This window comes from Hylobates moloch, unplaced genomic scaffold (genome assembly GCF_009828535.3).
Source record: "Hylobates moloch isolate HMO894 unplaced genomic scaffold, HMol_V3 SCAFFOLD_11, whole genome shotgun sequence".
Lineage (NCBI taxonomy): Eukaryota > Metazoa > Chordata > Mammalia > Primates > Hylobatidae > Hylobates > Hylobates moloch.
Genome location: NW_026652286.1, coordinates 15,179,439 through 15,198,175, shown reverse-complemented (window position 1 = coordinate 15,198,175; position 18,737 = coordinate 15,179,439). Strand labels below are relative to the sequence as shown.

Genomic DNA, 18,737 nt, shown 5'->3' with positions numbered 1-18,737 from the left:
ACCACCTCTAAAAGAAAATCAGCTTACTGAATCACAGAAGACAGAAACTTACTAGTAGTTAAGGACTCACCTATAGGAGCTCATAAACTTGAAATTTTCTTAATACTATTTTTCAAGTTATTTCTTTTAGGACCCTAACTTTATTGCTCCCCAAAGTCATGCCTTCACACTAGTGGCTATCTTGTTTCCTGTCTTGCCCATAGAACCAAATAACATAAAAGAATAATGTACTGCTTGGAATAAAATAAGATTAACTGAATTACCGAATACTATACTGTACTTTGAATAAAGAACAAGTCATCTGAATTATATAATAATAATGTAACAGGAATAATGTAAAATGAATATATGTAAGAATGCTTAGAAAAAGGGGTACTTCTAACTTTTAAATCCAAAATATAAATGTTCTGCCAGAGTGAATATAAAATATTAAATGTATCAATATATAAAACTTTAAATTAAAAGCGATGCAATGCTTTAAATTGTCAGAAAAATATTACAACTATAACTGAAATATCATTTTAGTAAGTATAGATGTTGTAATTCACAATAACAAAAAGCTTAGAAGTGACCAAAAACTAGAATAAGTATATACGTTTCCACGTTTTTTTAAAAGATTGTAAGTATCTGTTTGATGAAATTTGAAAGTGGAATAAAATAAAACACAGTTTATGTTGCCTTTGATCTTTAACTTGTAGCCTTATCTCTCAGGTCAAAGGGCACATTATTCAATTTCACTATATTTTGTGTAAAACCACTGTAGCGTTGAAGATGACTTTCAGTATAAATGTCATGGTACTTAAAGCTAAACCAGAATCTAGTTTTTCAGCTTCTTAATTAAAATCATGGTTTAAAATAGTCTGACAATATTATTTTTATTCTTTCCAGTTGAACAGCAGCAGAATTTTCACATCTTTTATTCAATCAAGCTTAGCAATCTCTCTATGGCTCTTTTATTTTCTAACACGCCAAACAATTTCAAGAAGCAAAATACTTTATGTTTTTCTATGTAATGTCAGAAGGGGTGATAGTTCATTTCTTACTTCTCATATATATAAAATATATAAGCCTTACTCAAAAATTAATTTTACTTGCTTTACAGTCTGCTCCAAAGAATGAAGACTGAATAGCATAGCCCCACCCAAAAAGCCTTTTGACAATTTAAGTGGATATAGGAAAATTTTGCTCAACCAAAAACACAGAAAAAAAATCCTTCTGAATAAAACAGGGCTAGAAGGGAAAAATATCAAAGTAAATATTCCCTAAAATGTTATGCTGTAAAAAGCAAAAACATTAGTTTTTAACAGACTATAAAAGAGGAATGCACAGTAAATAAATACTTGTTGAACAATATAGGATCAGTACCATATCCCAAGTGTACACTGATACGGGATAAATATTATATCCTCAATACTACTTCATACATTTCAATTTTTTCAGGCTATAATTAATAATTACACGTTTACATAAATATCTAGAAAAGATACCATTAAATAAGAGGTTTTAGAGTTTTGTTATTTGTTTTTACTATAAGACCCTAACAATAATTTGGGAACTGTGTAAAATTTATTTTAAATATATAGGTTGAATATCTCTAATCAGAAATGCTGGGACCAGAAGTGTTTCATATTTGGGATATTTTGGGATTTTGGAATATTTGCATTATACCTACGGGTTAAGCATCTCAAATGCAAAAATCTAAAGTCCAAAATACTCCAATGAGCATTTTCTTTGAGCATCATGTTGACACTCAAAAAGTTTCCAGTTTTGAAGCATTTCAAATTTTGAATTTTCAGATTTGGGATGCTCAACCTGTGTAAGTACTACGTAATCTCGAAATAAATTTGTGAAATAATTCACTTATGCAACACGTGAAATTGCAAATATCCCCTTTAATATTACTGGAGACAGTAATATCCAGTTTCAACAATTAATTTTTTCACTATAAATGTCACATTTTATTCACAAAAATACTAATCCCCCTAAGTACTAATCCAGATGGGGGAAAAATATGTTTTGTAATTTCCTTACCATTTCACTCACTTTCTTCTGTAAAGAGTATTTAGAAACCTTGAAAAATGAGGAGAAAAATCTCATTAAAATACTTCAATTATCTGCAACAAATTCCTCTGATATCAAAATTGCATGCTATAAAATGTGGCATCTATCTTCTATGTACCATTATTGATTTATTCAACACACATTTATGGCACCTACTATATGCTAGATACTTTCCTAGACTCCTGGAAGATAGCAGTGAACAAAACAAAGTCCCTGCCCTTAAGAAACTTACTTTCTAGTGGGGGTGGTGATAGACTGACAAATATAAGTAAAAGGTATGCATGTTAGAGAGTGATAACCACTAAGACAAAAATAAAGCAAGAGAGATAGAGCAGTCTAGGGGAGTTTGTTATTTCATATTAGCTCTTCACTGACGAAAAGTTTTTAAAACACAAGCATAACAACTGTTTTAAACAAACAGATCATCTCACGATCCACAGATAACAGTCATTAACACTTTGGTACTACCAGTTGTTTGTTTGTTTGTTTGTTTGTTTTTAAGATAGAGTCACACTCTGTTACCCAAGCTGGAGTGCACTGGGATGATCACAGCTCACTGCAGCCTCAACCTCCTGGGCTCAAGCAATCCTCCTGCTACCTCAGCCTCCTAGGTAGCTGGGGACTATAGGAACATGCCACCACATCAGGCTAATTTTTAAAATTTTTTGTAGAGACAGGGTCCCACTATGTTGCCCAAGCTGGTCTTGAACTCCTGGGCTCAAGAGATCCTCCGGCCTTGCCCTCCTATAGTGCTGAGATTACAGGTGTAAGCCACCATGCCCCACTCTATCAGTTTCTTAAAAACATACATTTATACTTTAAAAAAGAGCCAGTAGAAAGTGATAATAAACGTCTATTTTGTAACCTATTTTACTTAATATGTAATAAACACCTTTCTGTGACAAATTAATGTACAATGTAACTTTTTAATGGCTACACAGTATTCCATTTTTTAACTTTACCATAGCTTACCTAATCACTCATGTTTATAGGTTTACTGAATTGAGTTTTTTACTATTATGAAATATTCTGAAATAAACATGCTTGTATCTAGACTTTTATAGTTATTCTTTTTATTAGGATAAGTTCCAAGAAGCAGAATTTCTAAGATTTGTTAATTTTTATAGGCTTTTTTAAACTGTTACAAAAGCCAGGGCAGTGGCTCATGTCTGTAATTCCAGCACTTTAGGAGGCTGAGGCTGGTGGATTGCTTAAGTCCAGGAGTTCAAAACCAACCTGGGCAACATGGTGAAAGTCTGAAAACAAACAAACAAAACTTAGCTGGGTATGCTGGTGTGTGCCTGTGATCCCAGCTACTCGGGAGGCTGAGGCTAGGATGATTGCTTGAGCCCGGGGGGTGGAGGTTGCAGTGAATTGAGACTGCGCCACTGCACTCCAGCCTGAGTGATAGAATGAGACTCTGTCAAAAAAAAAAAAAAAAAAAAAAACATTGTTACATAGTCTTCCAGAGTGGCTGGCCAAGTTAAATGCCAACCAGCCATGTATGAGTGTTCATCCTCTTAAATCCTACTTACATTTTTTAAATTTTAAGCAAAAGTACAATGATTACTACATATTTCCTATGAAATAAATTTTTTAGCCTACTGCCATGAATGAGCTGATTTTATTTTATTTTAATGTATGGGTTGTATATGATTCATTTCTTCCATAAATGTTGAATGCTTATTGTAAGTAAAGCATTGATATAGACATTGGGAGTACAACACTGGACCAAAAAAAAAAAAAAAAAATCCTGCCCAGCTTAAATTCTGGGCAAGAAAATAAGCAATATAAGTTAAAATATATGGTATATTAGATATTGATAGATGTTAAAGAAAAACAATAAATCAAGGAAGACGATTACACAGGACAGTCAGGAAACTCCTTTCTGAGACAGCAAATTCTGAGTAAAGACCTGGATAGAAGTAAGAAAGAATATTTCAGCAAGTTCCCTAATGTGGAATAAGGCCTAGTGTGTTTAAAGAATAGCAAGGAAGTCCATGTGGCTGAAAGGGAGTAAGCAAGGTGAAGAAGAGCAGAGTTCAGAGAGGGGCAAGGGAAGGCAAGGGGACCCAAATCATTGTAGACCTCGTTATGTGTGATATGGATTTGGTTTTTACAACTAATGAGACGGAAAGCCACTACAGAGTTCTGAGGACAAATGTGACAAAGCCCAACTTGGCTTTTCTTTTTTTGAGACAGAGTCTTGCTCTGTCACCAGGTTGGAGTGCAGTGGCACCATCTCGGCTCACTGCAACCTCCGCCTCCCAGGTTCAAGCGATTCTCCTGCCTCAGCCTCCCGAGTAGCTGGGACTACAGGCGTGTGCCACCACGCCTGGCTAATTTTTATATTTTTAGTAGAGACAGGGTTTCACCGTGTTAGCCAGGATGGTCTCCATCTCTTGACCTCGTGATCTGCCCGCCTCAGCCTCCCAAAGTGCTGGGATTAGAGGCGCGAGCCACTGCGCCAGGCCCTCACTTAGCTTTTTAAAGACTCACTCTATTACATTCACATTAGAAGGGAACAGAGGTTGTGGCAAGAAAAACCACTTAATAAGCTACTGCAATAATCCAGATGAAAGAGGATGATGAAGGAGGACTAGGATGTTAGTAGTGGATGAAATAAGAAGTGGTTGGATGCTAGATACACTCTGAAGGAGAGCCAAAAAAAAAAAAAGAAAAAAACCAGTAACTGGAAAAAGAGAGTTGTCATTAACAAGGATGGAAAAGATTAAATAAGCCAGTTTTCAGGAGGCGGGATTTTAGAAACTTAATTTTAAACATGTCAAGTTTGAGGTATCTTTTAGATATCCAAGCAGAGACTGCAAATAGTTAATGTAGGATGGATGAGGGGTTAGGAGATATACATTTAGAAGTCTTCTGTATGTAGATACCATTTTAAAGACACGAGCCTGGATGAGATCAGAGTACTTTTTAAGGCATTCATTCAGCACAAAAGCAAAGGGAAATGTTTTGAGGTCATCTAGAAAAATAAAAGGAAAAAATGAAAAGACAAAATTCAGAAGACAATATATTACTCTAATCCTGAATTTATTATCTGCTACCATTAGTCAAAGATAAAACTACATGTAGAGCAAATTTACCAAATTATTTCAGGCCACCGTTCTTCACACACCTTATTACCTCTGCATTTTATTCTTTCTCAATTACAGTCCACAGCTATATTTTATCAATACCTCTAGAGTATTGCCCAACTAATAAACTCCCACATAGCTGCATTTCTAACACATAGATGAATTTGAAAATATAATTGGATTGACATGCAGTATTTTTATAGATGCTATATTTAATATTTTAATTTAAAAATTGGTTAATATCACATATAGGCATACTTCTAATATCAGAACAAAACTATACTGATGCTAATGCATTAACTATAGAAGGCAGCTTCAAAAATAAAATGCAAATGTTTTCCTATTATATTATCCTTCACTTTATGGAAAATTATAAGAAAAGCTGACTGAAAAGCACACTGCTTTAGAGAAAAAAAGTCTTATTTTCCCATTAATTTTCCATTTATTGAATTTATTTTAGTTGGGAATAAAGCCCCCCAAATACTATGTTTAAAACATTTAACCCCTTCCTCTTCTTAAACAGTTCAGCTCTGAAGTCCATTAGGTTAGGTAGAATAAGGTATGTGAGGAAGTGGTGAGGGGGTTGTGTCTAGAGCATTCCGGAACAGAATAACAGGCCTGAATGGAGAAGAGGGTTTTCCCATGTAAGGGAGGGCAGTCTACTGTGGGGAGTCAGAAACTAAGTAATGTGAGGAGGGTGACCCTGCAAAAGGGCAACCCACCTGAAGGTGTCAGAATCCAAGCAGGAAAAGGAGGACATCCACATAAGGAAAGAGGAGGTAGCAGAATGGTGGACTGGTTATGTAACAGGGTGTTTTATGAAATAAGTCAACGTCTTAGTGATAATGAAAGTCAGATTTCTCATTGAAAGATAAGAAAAGTATAAATACAGAAAGGAAATAAACTAAAATAATCCTTGTAGTTTGGGATTGTAATTTGCAGTAGTGCAAATTAATGGTTTTCAATATACATACATAGATTGATATAAAAATACATATAACTGTAAGTATATGTGTATATGTATGTAAATATATACATATATTTCCTAGCTCTGTCCACTGAGGGGGTGTGAGAACAATGACACTCCAACAGTAATAATTGTAATAGCACTCAGATCTTGGTTTCTATATACATTTTTCTACTAACAGGAACCAGGGTAACATGGAGAAATGGTTTATTCCAGGGCAAGATCAGGTAAAGTATGAGGTGATCCTGGTACATTTTATTTTTATCTGAAAGCAGAAAAATGCTAAAAGAATGATGAAGACATGTCAAAAAATACTCAGCAGCCAGCTTGAATGGACTCCCACTGGCCAAACCAAGAATAATTTGATAAAAATAAATGATAGTCAAATATTTTAATCTATTGTACAAAATAGGAAACTATGAGCCTATATTGATATAAATAAATATATTAAAAGTTTGGTGAGAAATTACGTATTTACATAGTTTCAAAGTTCTCTCCACAAAATACGCTGATTACAAAGGAGAAAAGATTAACTTTACAGTGGAGAAACTTGTCAGATACTACCTTAGTCAAATTATCAGAGTGAACATCACCAATAATAAAACAAATTGAAACCATTAACTATCTGATAGGATTCAATAAGAATATGGCATTACTTCTGTGATATTCCTTCCAGAGATACATAAACTGAATCTAACCATGAGGAAACATTGTACAAACAGAAACTGAGGAACGTTCTACAAAATAATGGTCTGTAATCTTCAAGAGTGTCAAAGTTATAAAAATCAACCAAAGACTAGGAAAGTCTTCCAGACTGAAAGAGATTAAAGGGCTATGACAACTAAATACAAACATAGGATTCTAAACTAGATCCTTTTGTTATAAAAAAACTTTAATGGAACAATTGGTAATACTGAACGAGTCCTGAACATTCCAGTTATGTACCAATGTTAACTTCCTGATTTTGAATGCTGTGTTATGGTTTTACAGGGGAATGTCCCTGATTATAAGAACGATATACTACGGTAATGAGATGATAGAGCATCAGTTTGGCAAATTATTCTAAAATCATTCAGGAAAATAAGTTCTTTGTATTGTAATTCCAATATCTCTAAAAGTTTATGGTACTTTCAAAAGAAAAAAAGTGATTCTTAAAAACACTGTGGAATGAACTAATATGAAATGTTTGAAAAATATATAGCATCAATAAAAAAAGTTAACATGCAGCTGAAGTTCAAAAGAAAGATAAGGAAACTGTCAGACATCAAAAATAAGACAGAAAACCCATAGTCAGAGTTGTAAGTATGCAAGGTGATGCTTTGGTAATCCAGAAACCCCTACATACAGATATAGGCTGTCATGGCAAAGTCAGGGTTTTAATATCCACGTGGGCACAAAGCCAAGGGATCTAGCACACTGGTATAGAGAAAGGACTCTAGAAGAACAGCTAATTCCAAGAAAGGAAGACTAGAAGAAGTCAACCTACCAACACAAAAAAATATCTTTGCCTAGATCACTGGTCCAAAACCAAAAATTATTCCATGAGAAACAGAAAAACCTAAACTTGGAGTACAAAAGGGTATAAAGTCCTAATAATAATATATACTCCCTGGATGGTATGTACATCCTAGATGATAAATTAAGGTAACAACAAGAAACTGTTCTGTGAAACCCCTGAGGCTCAGAATAGAAGCAAATGCAAAAGAGCTCTGTAGGAAGAATTCCACAAGTTCCTCAGAAAAATACAGCCTCCACTAAAGAGGGGCTCACAATTTAAAATTTATGAACCACATTAAAAAGGAAGATTTACAATGAAGGAGCATTAGCTGGTAGCCACTGCAAACAGAAGACTTGTACACACCAATAATTAAAAATAACAGAAGAATCTCAAAGATATTATTAAAAATATTTTAATGATTAGAGACATAAAAGATAAATAAGAAATATGAAAAAATATAAGAAACTAGAAAAAGGCAGATTTTTAAAAGCACCAAATAGAACATCTATGAAAGAAAAAGGTCATTATAAATAAAAAACTTAAAACATAAGTTATATGGCAGATAAAACATAGTTGAAGAATTAGTGAACTAAAAGATATATCTAAGAAAATTACTCACAGCTGTAATCCCAGCACTTTGGGAGGCTGAGGTGGGCAGATCACAAGGTCAGGAGATCGAGACCATCCTGGCTAGCATGGTGAAACCCCGTCTCTACTAAAAATACAAAAAATTAGCCGGGCGTGGTGGCAGGTGCCTGTGGTCCAAGCTGCTCGGGAGGCTGAGGCAGGAGAATGGCATGAACCCGGGAGGCGGAGCTTGCAGTGAGCTGAGATCGCGCCACTGCACTCCAGCCTGGATGACAGAGCAAGACTCCATCTCAAAAAGAAAAAAAAAAAAAAAGAAAGAAAATTACACAAGATGCTCACAGGCATAAAGAAATAGAAAGTGTATAACGTATAGAGACATGGAGGATAAATGAGAAGATTCAAAATATATCTTCTTAGGAGTTTGAAAGGAGAAAATATAAAGACTCGCTGGGGAAGGTAATACTTGAAGTGATAATGAGTTAAATTGTTCCCAAAAAATATATTAATTTTCATGTCACAAAATAACTCTTAAATTATAAAAAAAGAAAACAAATATTGTAGTAATAAAAATAATTACTGTAATTCAATTTAGAAAGCTGTAGGACTGAGAGTGATTCTTAAAAGAATTTTTTAGGGAATATTTAGGTTCACAGCAAAATCCAGAGGAAGGTAAAGAGATATACCATATACTCCCTGCCCCACACATACATAACCCCCAATTATTAACATCCCCCACCAGAGGGGTACTGATATGGTTTGGCTCTGTGTCCCCACCCAAATCTCATGTCAAATTGTAATCCCCATGTTGTTGGAGGAGGGGCCTGGTGGGAAGTGACTGGATAATGGGGGCAGTTTCTAATGGTTAGCACCATCCCCCTAGTGCTGCCTCATGACGGAATTATCATGAGATCTGGTTGTTTAAAAGTGTGTAGTAGCACTTTCCCCCTTAGTGGTCTCTGTCTCCTGCTCTGCCATGGTAAGACATGCTTACTTCCCCGCCCGCCATGATTTTAAGTTTCCTGAGGCCTCCCAGCCAAGCTTTCTATACAGCCTGCAGAACTGTAAGTTAATTAAACCCCTTTTGTTCATAAATTACCCAGTCTCAGGTAGCTCTTTATAGCAATGTGAGGATGGACTAATACAGGTACATTTGTTACAATTAATGAACCTACACTGACATCATTATCACCCAAAGTTCACAGCTTACATTGGAATTCGCTCTTGGTATTGTACATTCTATGGGTTTGGACAAGTATATGACATGTGTCCACCATTAGAGTATCATACAGAGTATTTTTACTGCCCTAAAAAACTTCTGTACTCTATCTTTTTATCTCTCCCTCCTTCAACCCCTGGCAACCACTTTTTTTTTTTTTTTTTTCAAGACGAGTCTCGCTTTTGTCCCCCAGGCTGGAGTGCAATGGTGTGATCTCGGCTCACTGCAACCTCCACCTCCCAGCTTCAAGCAATTCTCCTGCCTCAGCCTCCCAAGTAGTTGGGGCTAAAGGCACCTGCCACCACACCCCACCAAATTTTTGTATCTTTAGTACAGATAGGGTTTCACCATGCTGGCCAGGCTGGTCTCGAACTCCTGACCTCTGGTGATCCGCCTGCCTCGGCTTCCCAAAGTGCTGGGATTACAGGTGTGAGCCACTGCACCTGGGCACAACCACTTATTTTTTACTGCCTCCATCATTTTGCCTTTCCCAGAATGTCATATAGTTGGTGAGTAGTGTATCTTTGTTGTTTTAATTTGTATTTCCCTGATGACACATGATGTGGCACATCTTTTCATAAACTTATATGCCATCTGTATGTATATCTTCTTTGGTGAGATGTCTGTTAAGATCTTTGGCCCATTTTAAAATCAGATTGTTTTCTTATTGTTCAGTTTTAAGAGGTCTTTGTTATTTTGGATCGCTGTCCTTTGTCAGAGGTGTCTTTTGCAAATGTTTTCTCCTACTCTGTGGCTTGTCTTTTCATTCTCTTGACAAGGCACAGAGTAGCTAAAGTTTTTAATTTTAATGAAGTCCAGCTTATCAACTCTTTCAGAAGTCATGCTTTTCGTGTTGTATCAAAAAAGTCATCCGGGGACAGTGGCTCACGCCTGTAATCCTAACACTTTGGGAGGCTGAGGTGGGCGGCTCACGAGGTCAGGAGATGGAGACCATCCTGGCTAACATGGTGAAACCCTGTCTCTACTAAAAATACAAAAAGTTAGCCGGGCATGGTGGTGGGCGCCTGTAGTCCCAGCTACTTGGGAGGCTGTGGCAGGAGAATGGCGTGAACCCAGGAGGTGGAGCTTGCAGTGAGCCGAGATAGCACCACTGCACTCCAGCCTGGGCAACAGAGTGAGACTCCTTCTCACAAAAAAAAAAAAAAAAAGAAAAGCCATCAGCAAACCCATGGTCATCTAGATTTTCTCCTATGTTATCTTCTAGGAGTTTTTTAGCTTTGTGTTTTACATTTTGGTCTGTGATCCATTTTGAGTTAAATTTTGTGTAAATCTGTGTCTAGATTCATTTTTTTTCATATGGATGTCTAGCTGTTCCTGCACCATTTGTTGAGAAGGATGCATTTTTCACCTTCCCAACTTTCAGAACTTTGCTTTTTTAATACATTTCCTTCTATCTTTCTCCAGACTATAAAATTACCCAAATATCTAAGAATTCCTCATGCATAAATGTATAAACTCAAAGCTCCAGAAATCTAATTTCCTTTTGTCCATGTGATTAGGTATGGCCTAATAAAATTAGGCTTCAAAACTAGAAATAACATGTTATATATTAAATATCCCTTCGGTTCTATAAGAGGAATTAATATAATATATAAAATTAAGTAAGTTTAAATTTAATGAAATAAAGTAATAAAATAGAGCTTCGGAGCTGAACATCTTAGAGATCATCTACCCCATTACTCCCAGTCTGGGTTTTACGACATCTACCTATCCTCTCTTTATTCATGCCTCTTCTGAGAGCGTGAATGAAGCTCTCTCCTCCACTTCCTCACCCCTATTATCCAGGGTAGAGAATGCAGACACTGTTTCACAAAATGGTCTTGTTTGGGAAATGCTAATGGAGTTCAATTTCTTCATTTTACCTAAAGGAAAACTGAAGCTGAGAAAGAAAGTGTCTTACCACAGGACTATGTAATAAGTCATTAATAGAAACAGTTTACTTAAAATCTACAGGACAATCAGCAAAGTATCTTTATTAAGCCCTCTAAGCATACTGTTTTCATAAACAAAGTTTTGTCAGGTAATTTAGCTGTAGGAAGGTTGCCCTGCTCCAAGCCCATCCCTTTGAAATGAACTAACAAGGTACTATGTTTAAATAGAAATGGAACACATTGAAAGAATTCACTAAAGCAAAATTAATTCATCTTTTTGGAATATGGTTTTTGTGTTCTGTGTTGGAATTCAGTAAGTAGAGTCTCTTGACTATAAGCTCCATAAGAGAGGGCACTATCTGGTTTCTCATTCCTGTGCCTAGCACATACCAGAGTATGATGTTATGAAAGGAAAAAGGGAGAAAGAGAAGTAAGTAACTAGCAAACTAAAGGAGGGAGGGAAGTTCCTACACAGTGGTTAACAGGCTTCTTTGCCTAGTGGATTTATATCAGATCCTTAACTGAACAGAAATTTTATTTAAGTTTCAACTTGGGGGGTTCGGAGAAATCACAAGTATCTTCATTGCTCTATTCATGTATCATGTTCAGCAGACCATGAGGTACCCTATACATTTACCTGTACTATGTTCTGGGTTGAATAAGGCAAAATAAATCCTTATGCCTCTTGCATAGAAAGTCAGCCATATGAAGGAATTTCATTTGCTTTGAAAATACTCTCCATAGGGAATCATCCCTAACTCATTTTATGAGGCCAGCATCATCCTGATACCAAAGTCTGGCACAGACACAACAAAAAGAGAGAATTTTAGACCAATACCCCTGATGAACATTGACGCGAAAATCCTCAATAAAATACTGGCAAACCAAATCCAGCAGCACATCAAAAAGCTTATCCACCACGATCAAGTCGGCTTCATCCCTGGGATGCAAGGCTGGTTCAACATACACAAATCAATAAACGTAATCCATCACATAAACAGAACCAATGATAAAAACCACATGATTATCTCAATAGATGCAGAAAAGGCCTTCGACAAAATTCAACAGCCCTTCACACTAAAAACTCTCAATAAATTAGGTATTGATGGAACGCATCTCAAAACAATAAGAGCTATTTATGACAAAGCCACAGCCAATATCATACTGAATGGGCAAAAACTGGAAGCATTCCCTTTGAAAACTGGCACAAGACAGGGATGCCCTCTCTCACCATTCCTATTCAACATAGTGTTAGAAGTTCTGGCCAGGGCAATCAGGCAAGAGAAAGAAATAAAGGGTATTCAGTTAGGAAAAGAGGAAGTCAAATTGTCCCTGTTTGCAGATGACATGATTGTGTACTTAGAAAACCCCATCGTCTCAGCCCAAAATCTTAAGCTGATAAGTAACTTCAGCAAAGTCTCAGGATACAAAATCAATGTGCAAAAATCACAAGCATTCCTATATACCAATAACAGATAGAGAGCCAAATCATGAGTGAACTCCCATTCACAACTGCTACAAAGAGAATAAAATACCTAGGAATCCAACTTACAAGGGATGTGAAGGACCTCTTCAAGGAGAACTACAAACCACTGCTCAACAAAATAAAAGAGGACACAAACAAATGGAAGAACATTCCATGCTCTTCCTTCCTGGAGGAGGGATAGCATTAGGAGAAACACCCAATTTAAATGATGAGTTAATGGGTGCAGCAAACCAACGTGGCACATGTTTACCTGTGTAACAAACCTGCACGTTATGCACGTGTACCTTAGAACTTAAAGTATAATAAAAAAAAAAACAATTAAAAATATACTCTCTATATTATCCAGATAATTAAATATGTATGAATGACAACAAAACAATTTAAGAAGGAATGTTAAAAGAACAAAGTACTTAAGCAAGATGAACAAATTCTCTTACTGACAACTTTTTAGTAGGAAAAAAATGTAGTATTTTTCAAGATACACCAAGAAAAAAAATTAGGCAAAAGATATAAGTATGTCCAGTTCAAGAGACTGTAAAAAAAATTAGGTGCCTCATGTCACTAAGGCCATGACTGGATTTAATGTCACAAGTCATTCTACAAAGTGGTGTGCCGCAGTGTGTCCAGAGGCTAGAGAACCATGAAAGGGGGCTACCAAGGCTGGGAAGATGCAACTGTTGCTGTGAGTGACTTTCAAAGACCCTGATGCCTTGTGGTGCCCTTCTGAAACTCAAACAGTAACACAGAAGTGTTCTGTTTTGGAATTTATGGTGTATAATGTTTTTAAAAGAGTTTGCTGTCTGGGTGCGGTGGCTCACGCCTGTAATCCCAGCACTTTGGGAAGCCAAGGTGGGTGGATCACTTGAGGTTAGGAGTTCAAGACCAGCCTGGCCAATATGGCAAAACCCCGTCTCTCCTAAAAATATAAAAATTAGCTGGGCATAGTGGCAGACACCTGTAATCCCAGCTACACAGGAGGCTGAGGCAGGAGAATCACTTGAACCCAGGAGGTAGAAGTTGCAATAAGCCAAGATCACGCCACTGCACTCCAGCCTGGGCAACACAGCAAGACTCCATCTCAAAAAAAAAAAAAAAGAGCTTGTCTACAGCTGGTTTCCATGCCTGAATTGTTGTGCTTGGCAAGTTGCATAGCTGGAAATTAAATGTTCAGTCCTACCTTGGCTCCAATTTAACAGTTGGTGCTCTGTGGAGTGAGTTGAATGTGTTGAGGCTTTTCAGTTTCACTTGTGGTAAAGGCGTTAGCATTTTCCATTTCTATGCAGATTTCTTTGAAGCAGAATTGATTGCCTCTTTCTTCTCTGCCTTCACAGAAGGTAGAGTTTCTTTCAAACTTCACTGAGGCATCAGTTGCTTTTTGGCAATGTCCCTTACCGTGATTATTAACTATAAGTGTGTGGCTTGAGTTTAAAAGTTTTACTTGTTTGTTGCATTGATGTTCCCATGTAGTAATTTTTAGTTTGGTTGCAAAAAAAAAAAAACCCTGAGCTGAAGTAAGTGTTTAAGTTTTGGTTTTTTTTTTTAACTAGTCCCAGATTTAAAAATATAATAAAATTGAAACTTGAAAAAATGAAAAGAAAAACAGGAGTTTTTACATTAGCTACAATAGTCATTTCTGTTTTTTTTTTTTTTTTTTTTTTTGAGACAGAGTCTCGCTCTGTCGCCCAGGCTGGAGTGCAGTGGCGCGATCTCGGCTCACTGCAAGCTCCGCCTCCCGGGTTCATGCCATTCTCCTGCCTCAGCCTCCCGAGTAGCTGGGACTACAGGCGCCCGCCACCACGCCCGGCTAATTTTTTGTATTTTTAGTAGAGACGGGGTTTCACTGTGGTCTCGATCTCCTGACCTCGTGATCCGCCAGCCTCGGCCTCCCAAAGTGCTGGGATTACAAGCGTGAGCCACCGCGCCCGGCGTCATTTCTGTTTTCTCAATTCTAAAATTTTATTTTTAATTTTTCCAAATCATAAGAAAAAACGTTTAGCTACTAGTATCATTTTAAACTGGATATGTGAGGTATGGTTAGAATCACTAAATTTTATAGCTATGTAAACTTCAAATACTAAACTTGGACCTTTATTTCTTGTTTCATCAGCTTGAAAGATTATTCCTGGATTATCAACCTCAACTTCTTGCTACATCATTATTTTTGTATTAACAAACTTAATAACATTTAAGTCTTATTTGGTAACCATAATTAAGTTTTCTATGCTTCATTTATAGGTTAATTCTAAAAATGAAAACCAACAGTGTTTACATTAATACAATCAACATAGGTATCATTTAATGCATGAGTCTAACAGGGTACTAATACAACATTTCCTTCTATATAGGTCCAGTGTGCTACTTGAAGAACTATTTTATTATGATCAGGACCTAAGTATCTTCTTTTTTTTTTATTATGATCAAGACTTAAATATCTTTTTTTTTTTTTTTTTTTGAGACAGGGTCTCACTCTGTCACCCAGGCTGGAGTGCAGTGGCGCAATCACAGCTCAAAGCAGCCTCAACCTTCTGGGTTTAAGCGATTCTCCTACCTCAGCCTCCCATGTAGCCTGGAGCTACGGGCATGCACCACCATATCCGGCTAATTTTTGTATGTATTTTTTTTTTTGTACAGACGCGGTTTTGCCATGTTGCCCAGGCTGGTCTTGAACTCCTGGGCTCAAGCAATCCATCCGCCCAAAATGCTGGGATTACAGGCGTGAGCCACCATGCCCGGCCTCTTCTCTTCTTATACTCTATCAATTGCTCAGAACCATCCCAAATTTTAACTTGCTTTATATCTTTCTCATACAGTTATGTTTTCCCTAGAGTTTCTGATCACTACTTTTTTGTTGATAAAAAACACAAGGATTTTTTTTTTTTTTTTTTTGAAACAGAGTGTAGTGGCCTGATCATGGCTCACAGCAGCCTTGACCTTGTGGGCTCAAGCAATTCTTCCACCTCAGCCTCCTGAGTAGCTAAGACTACAGGTGCTCACCACCACACCCAGCTGATTTTTTTTTTTCAATTTTTTATAGAGACAGGATCTCTCTACGTTGCCCAGGCTGGTCTCGAACTCATGGGTTTATGCAATCTTCCAGTCTCAGCCTCCCAAAATGCTGGGATTACAAGCGTGAGCCACCACACCCAGCCTAGGATGTATGTTAACATTTTTCCATACTTTTCTTTGTGTTTATACATACACATACTTTTTGTTTTTTTTTCTGAACTATCTGAAAGTAAGTTGCAGCTAATAGGTGATTTTACCCTAAATACTTCATCATACATTTTCTAAGAATAAGAACTTTCTTTTAGATGATCATAATATTATACCTAGGATAATATTATACCTATGATATTATTATATTATACCTAGGATAATAATTCAATAACATAATCTAATATATAGTCACATTCAAATATCCGAATTGTCCTCTCCAATTTTTTATAGCTGGTTTTATTCTTGACCCAGGATCCAGTGAAAGTTCACATATTACAGCACTTGGTTGTTATATCTCTTTATTCTTTTTTTTTTTTTTGAGATGGAGTCTTGCTCTGTTGCCCAGGCTGGAGTGCAGTGATGTGATCTCTGCTCACTGCAACCTCTGCCTCCCAGATTCAAGCGATTCTCCTGCCTCAGCCTCCTGAGCAGCTGGGACTAGAGGCGCCCGCCACCATGCCTGGCTAATTTTTGTATTTTTAGTAGAGATGGGGTTTCACCATGTTGGCCAGGCTGGTCTCCAACTCCTGACTTCATGTGATCTGCCGCCTTGGTCTATATTATTTTAATCAAAAGTAGCTCCCCTTTCTTTTTTCATGACACTTAAGTTTTTTTGTTTTGGTTTGGTTTTAACTTTTAGGTTCAGGGGTACATATGCAGGTCTGTTATATAGGTAAATTGCATGTCACGGGTGTTGGTTGTACAGATGATTTCATCACCCAGGTAATAAGCACAGAACCCAATAGGTCCTTTTTTGATCCTCACCTTCCTCCCATCCTCCACGCTCAAGTAGGCCCCAGTGTCTGTTGTTTCCTTGTTTAACACTGAAGTTTTTTTTTTTTTTTTTGAGACGGAGTCTCGCTCTGTCGCCCAGGCTGGAGTGCAGTGTCAAGATCTCGGCTCACTGCAAGCTCCGCCTCCCGGGTTCACGCCATTCTCTTGCCTCAGCCTCCCAAGTAGCTGGGACTACAGGCGCCCGCCACCACGCCTGGCTAATTTTTTGTATTTTTAATAGAGATGGGGTTTCACCATGTTAGCCAGGATGGTCTCGATCTCCTGACCTCGTGATCCACCTGCCTCGGCCTCCCAAGGTACTAGGATTACAGGCGTGAGCCACCGCGCCCAGCCAACACTGAAGTTTTTTTCAGTCCAGCCTAGATGTCTTATAGAATGTGCCACACATTGTGATTGTGTCTAATTGTTTCATCATCATTAGATTTCAAATAATATTTTTGGCAAGAAAATTACATAGGTGAAGTTCTGTCCTCCTTATTGCATAATAACAGTGATCCACGGAAAAGCTGTTTCATTATTAACATTGCTAGACTCGATCACTTGATTAAACTGGTGACCTTCAGGATCCTTCTAATGTAAAAATATATTTTGCCCTCTGTAATTAATGTTATCTGTTTGAAATGGCATGAATATCATCTTCCCAACAATCATCATTTCACTAGTTACTTCATTTTACTTTTTGTCTTCCCCACTAGACTAAGCTTCACAAGGGCAGAGATTTTTGTCTTGTTTATCATTGCTGTATCCTCAATGCTGAGAAAAGTGTTTGCACATAGTAGACCCTCAGTATTTACTGAATGAATCATCATTAGTTAAATACTTCTGTATTCTCTAAGAGACTATGAACAACTTAAGGGCAAAGGTAATGTTTTCTTAGTTTTTGTATTTGCAGAAAATAAGCACAGTACTTAGCACATAGCAAAAATTCAATGCTATTTTAATTTTTAAGGACCATGGGTAAATCAGTCACAATATATATGCCTTACTCATTTTCCTTATGTATAAAATGTTAAAAATATATCTATTTAACTATATTAATAAGATATACTAAAAATCATTTTAATATTTCTTTTTAAAATAAAATATGGTAAAGCAAAACTAAATTTAAAACAAAGCTCTCAGGAAAAAGTATTAAATTATGTAATATATTAGATACAAACTTTTGTCATCTTTGCTTTGTAGCTTACATATCTAAAGGCATTTTACTGATACAATGCTAAAATACCAAACTACTTTTTAAACAATACGTAGTTATTTTTACCTGTAGTGCTTTTAATGTTTCCTTCAATCCTTCTATTTCTTTTTCCTTTATTTCTGTAGCAAGTTGATATTTTCCCTTTAAGTAAAAGACTGTATTTCAATACTTTCCAATGTAAATAACAATACAAAGGGTAAAATATAAGAGCTCAAGAACCCCTTAAGTAAAAAACTGTATTTCAATACTTTCCAATGTAAATAATAATACAAAGGGTAAAATATAAGAGCTCAAGAACCCCTTAAGTAAAAAACTGTATTTCAATAATATCCAATGTAAATAATAATACAAAGGGTAAAATATAAAAGCTCAAGAACCAAAATCTCAATGATAGACTGGATTAAGAAAATGTGGCACATATATACCACGGAATACTATGCAGCCATAAAAAATGATGAGTTCATGTCCTTTGTAGGGACATGGATGAAGCTGGAAACCATCATTCTCAGCAAACTATCGCAAGGACAAAAAACCAAACACCGCATGTTCTCACTCATAGGTGGGAATTGAACAATGAGAACACTTGGACACAGAAGAGGAACATCACACACCGGGGCCTGTTGTGGGGTGGGGAGAGGGGGGAGGGATAGCATTAGGAGATATACCTAATGTTAAATGACATGGGTGCAGCACACCAACATGGCACATGTACATATATGTAACAAACC

At 36.8% G+C, this 18,737-nt stretch overlaps 1 protein-coding gene across 3 annotated transcripts in view; it reads right to left on the bottom strand.

The window, feature by feature from the left end:
* Window positions 1–18,737, bottom strand: part of CCDC73 (coiled-coil domain containing 73) — a 180,291-nt gene that overhangs the window by 80,138 nt on the left and 81,416 nt on the right. For 2 of the 3 annotated variants that reach the window (XM_058446414.1, XM_058446416.1), the window contains 2 exons: window positions 18,076–18,150; window positions 2,032–2,070 (listed from right to left, as the gene is read on the bottom strand). In XM_058446414.1, the coding sequence (XP_058302397.1) occupies window positions 2,032–2,070; window positions 18,076–18,150 (114 nt within the window). The remainder of the gene's footprint in view (window positions 1–2,031; window positions 2,071–18,075; window positions 18,151–18,737) is intronic. The other variant, XM_058446417.1, reaches the window with a different exon arrangement.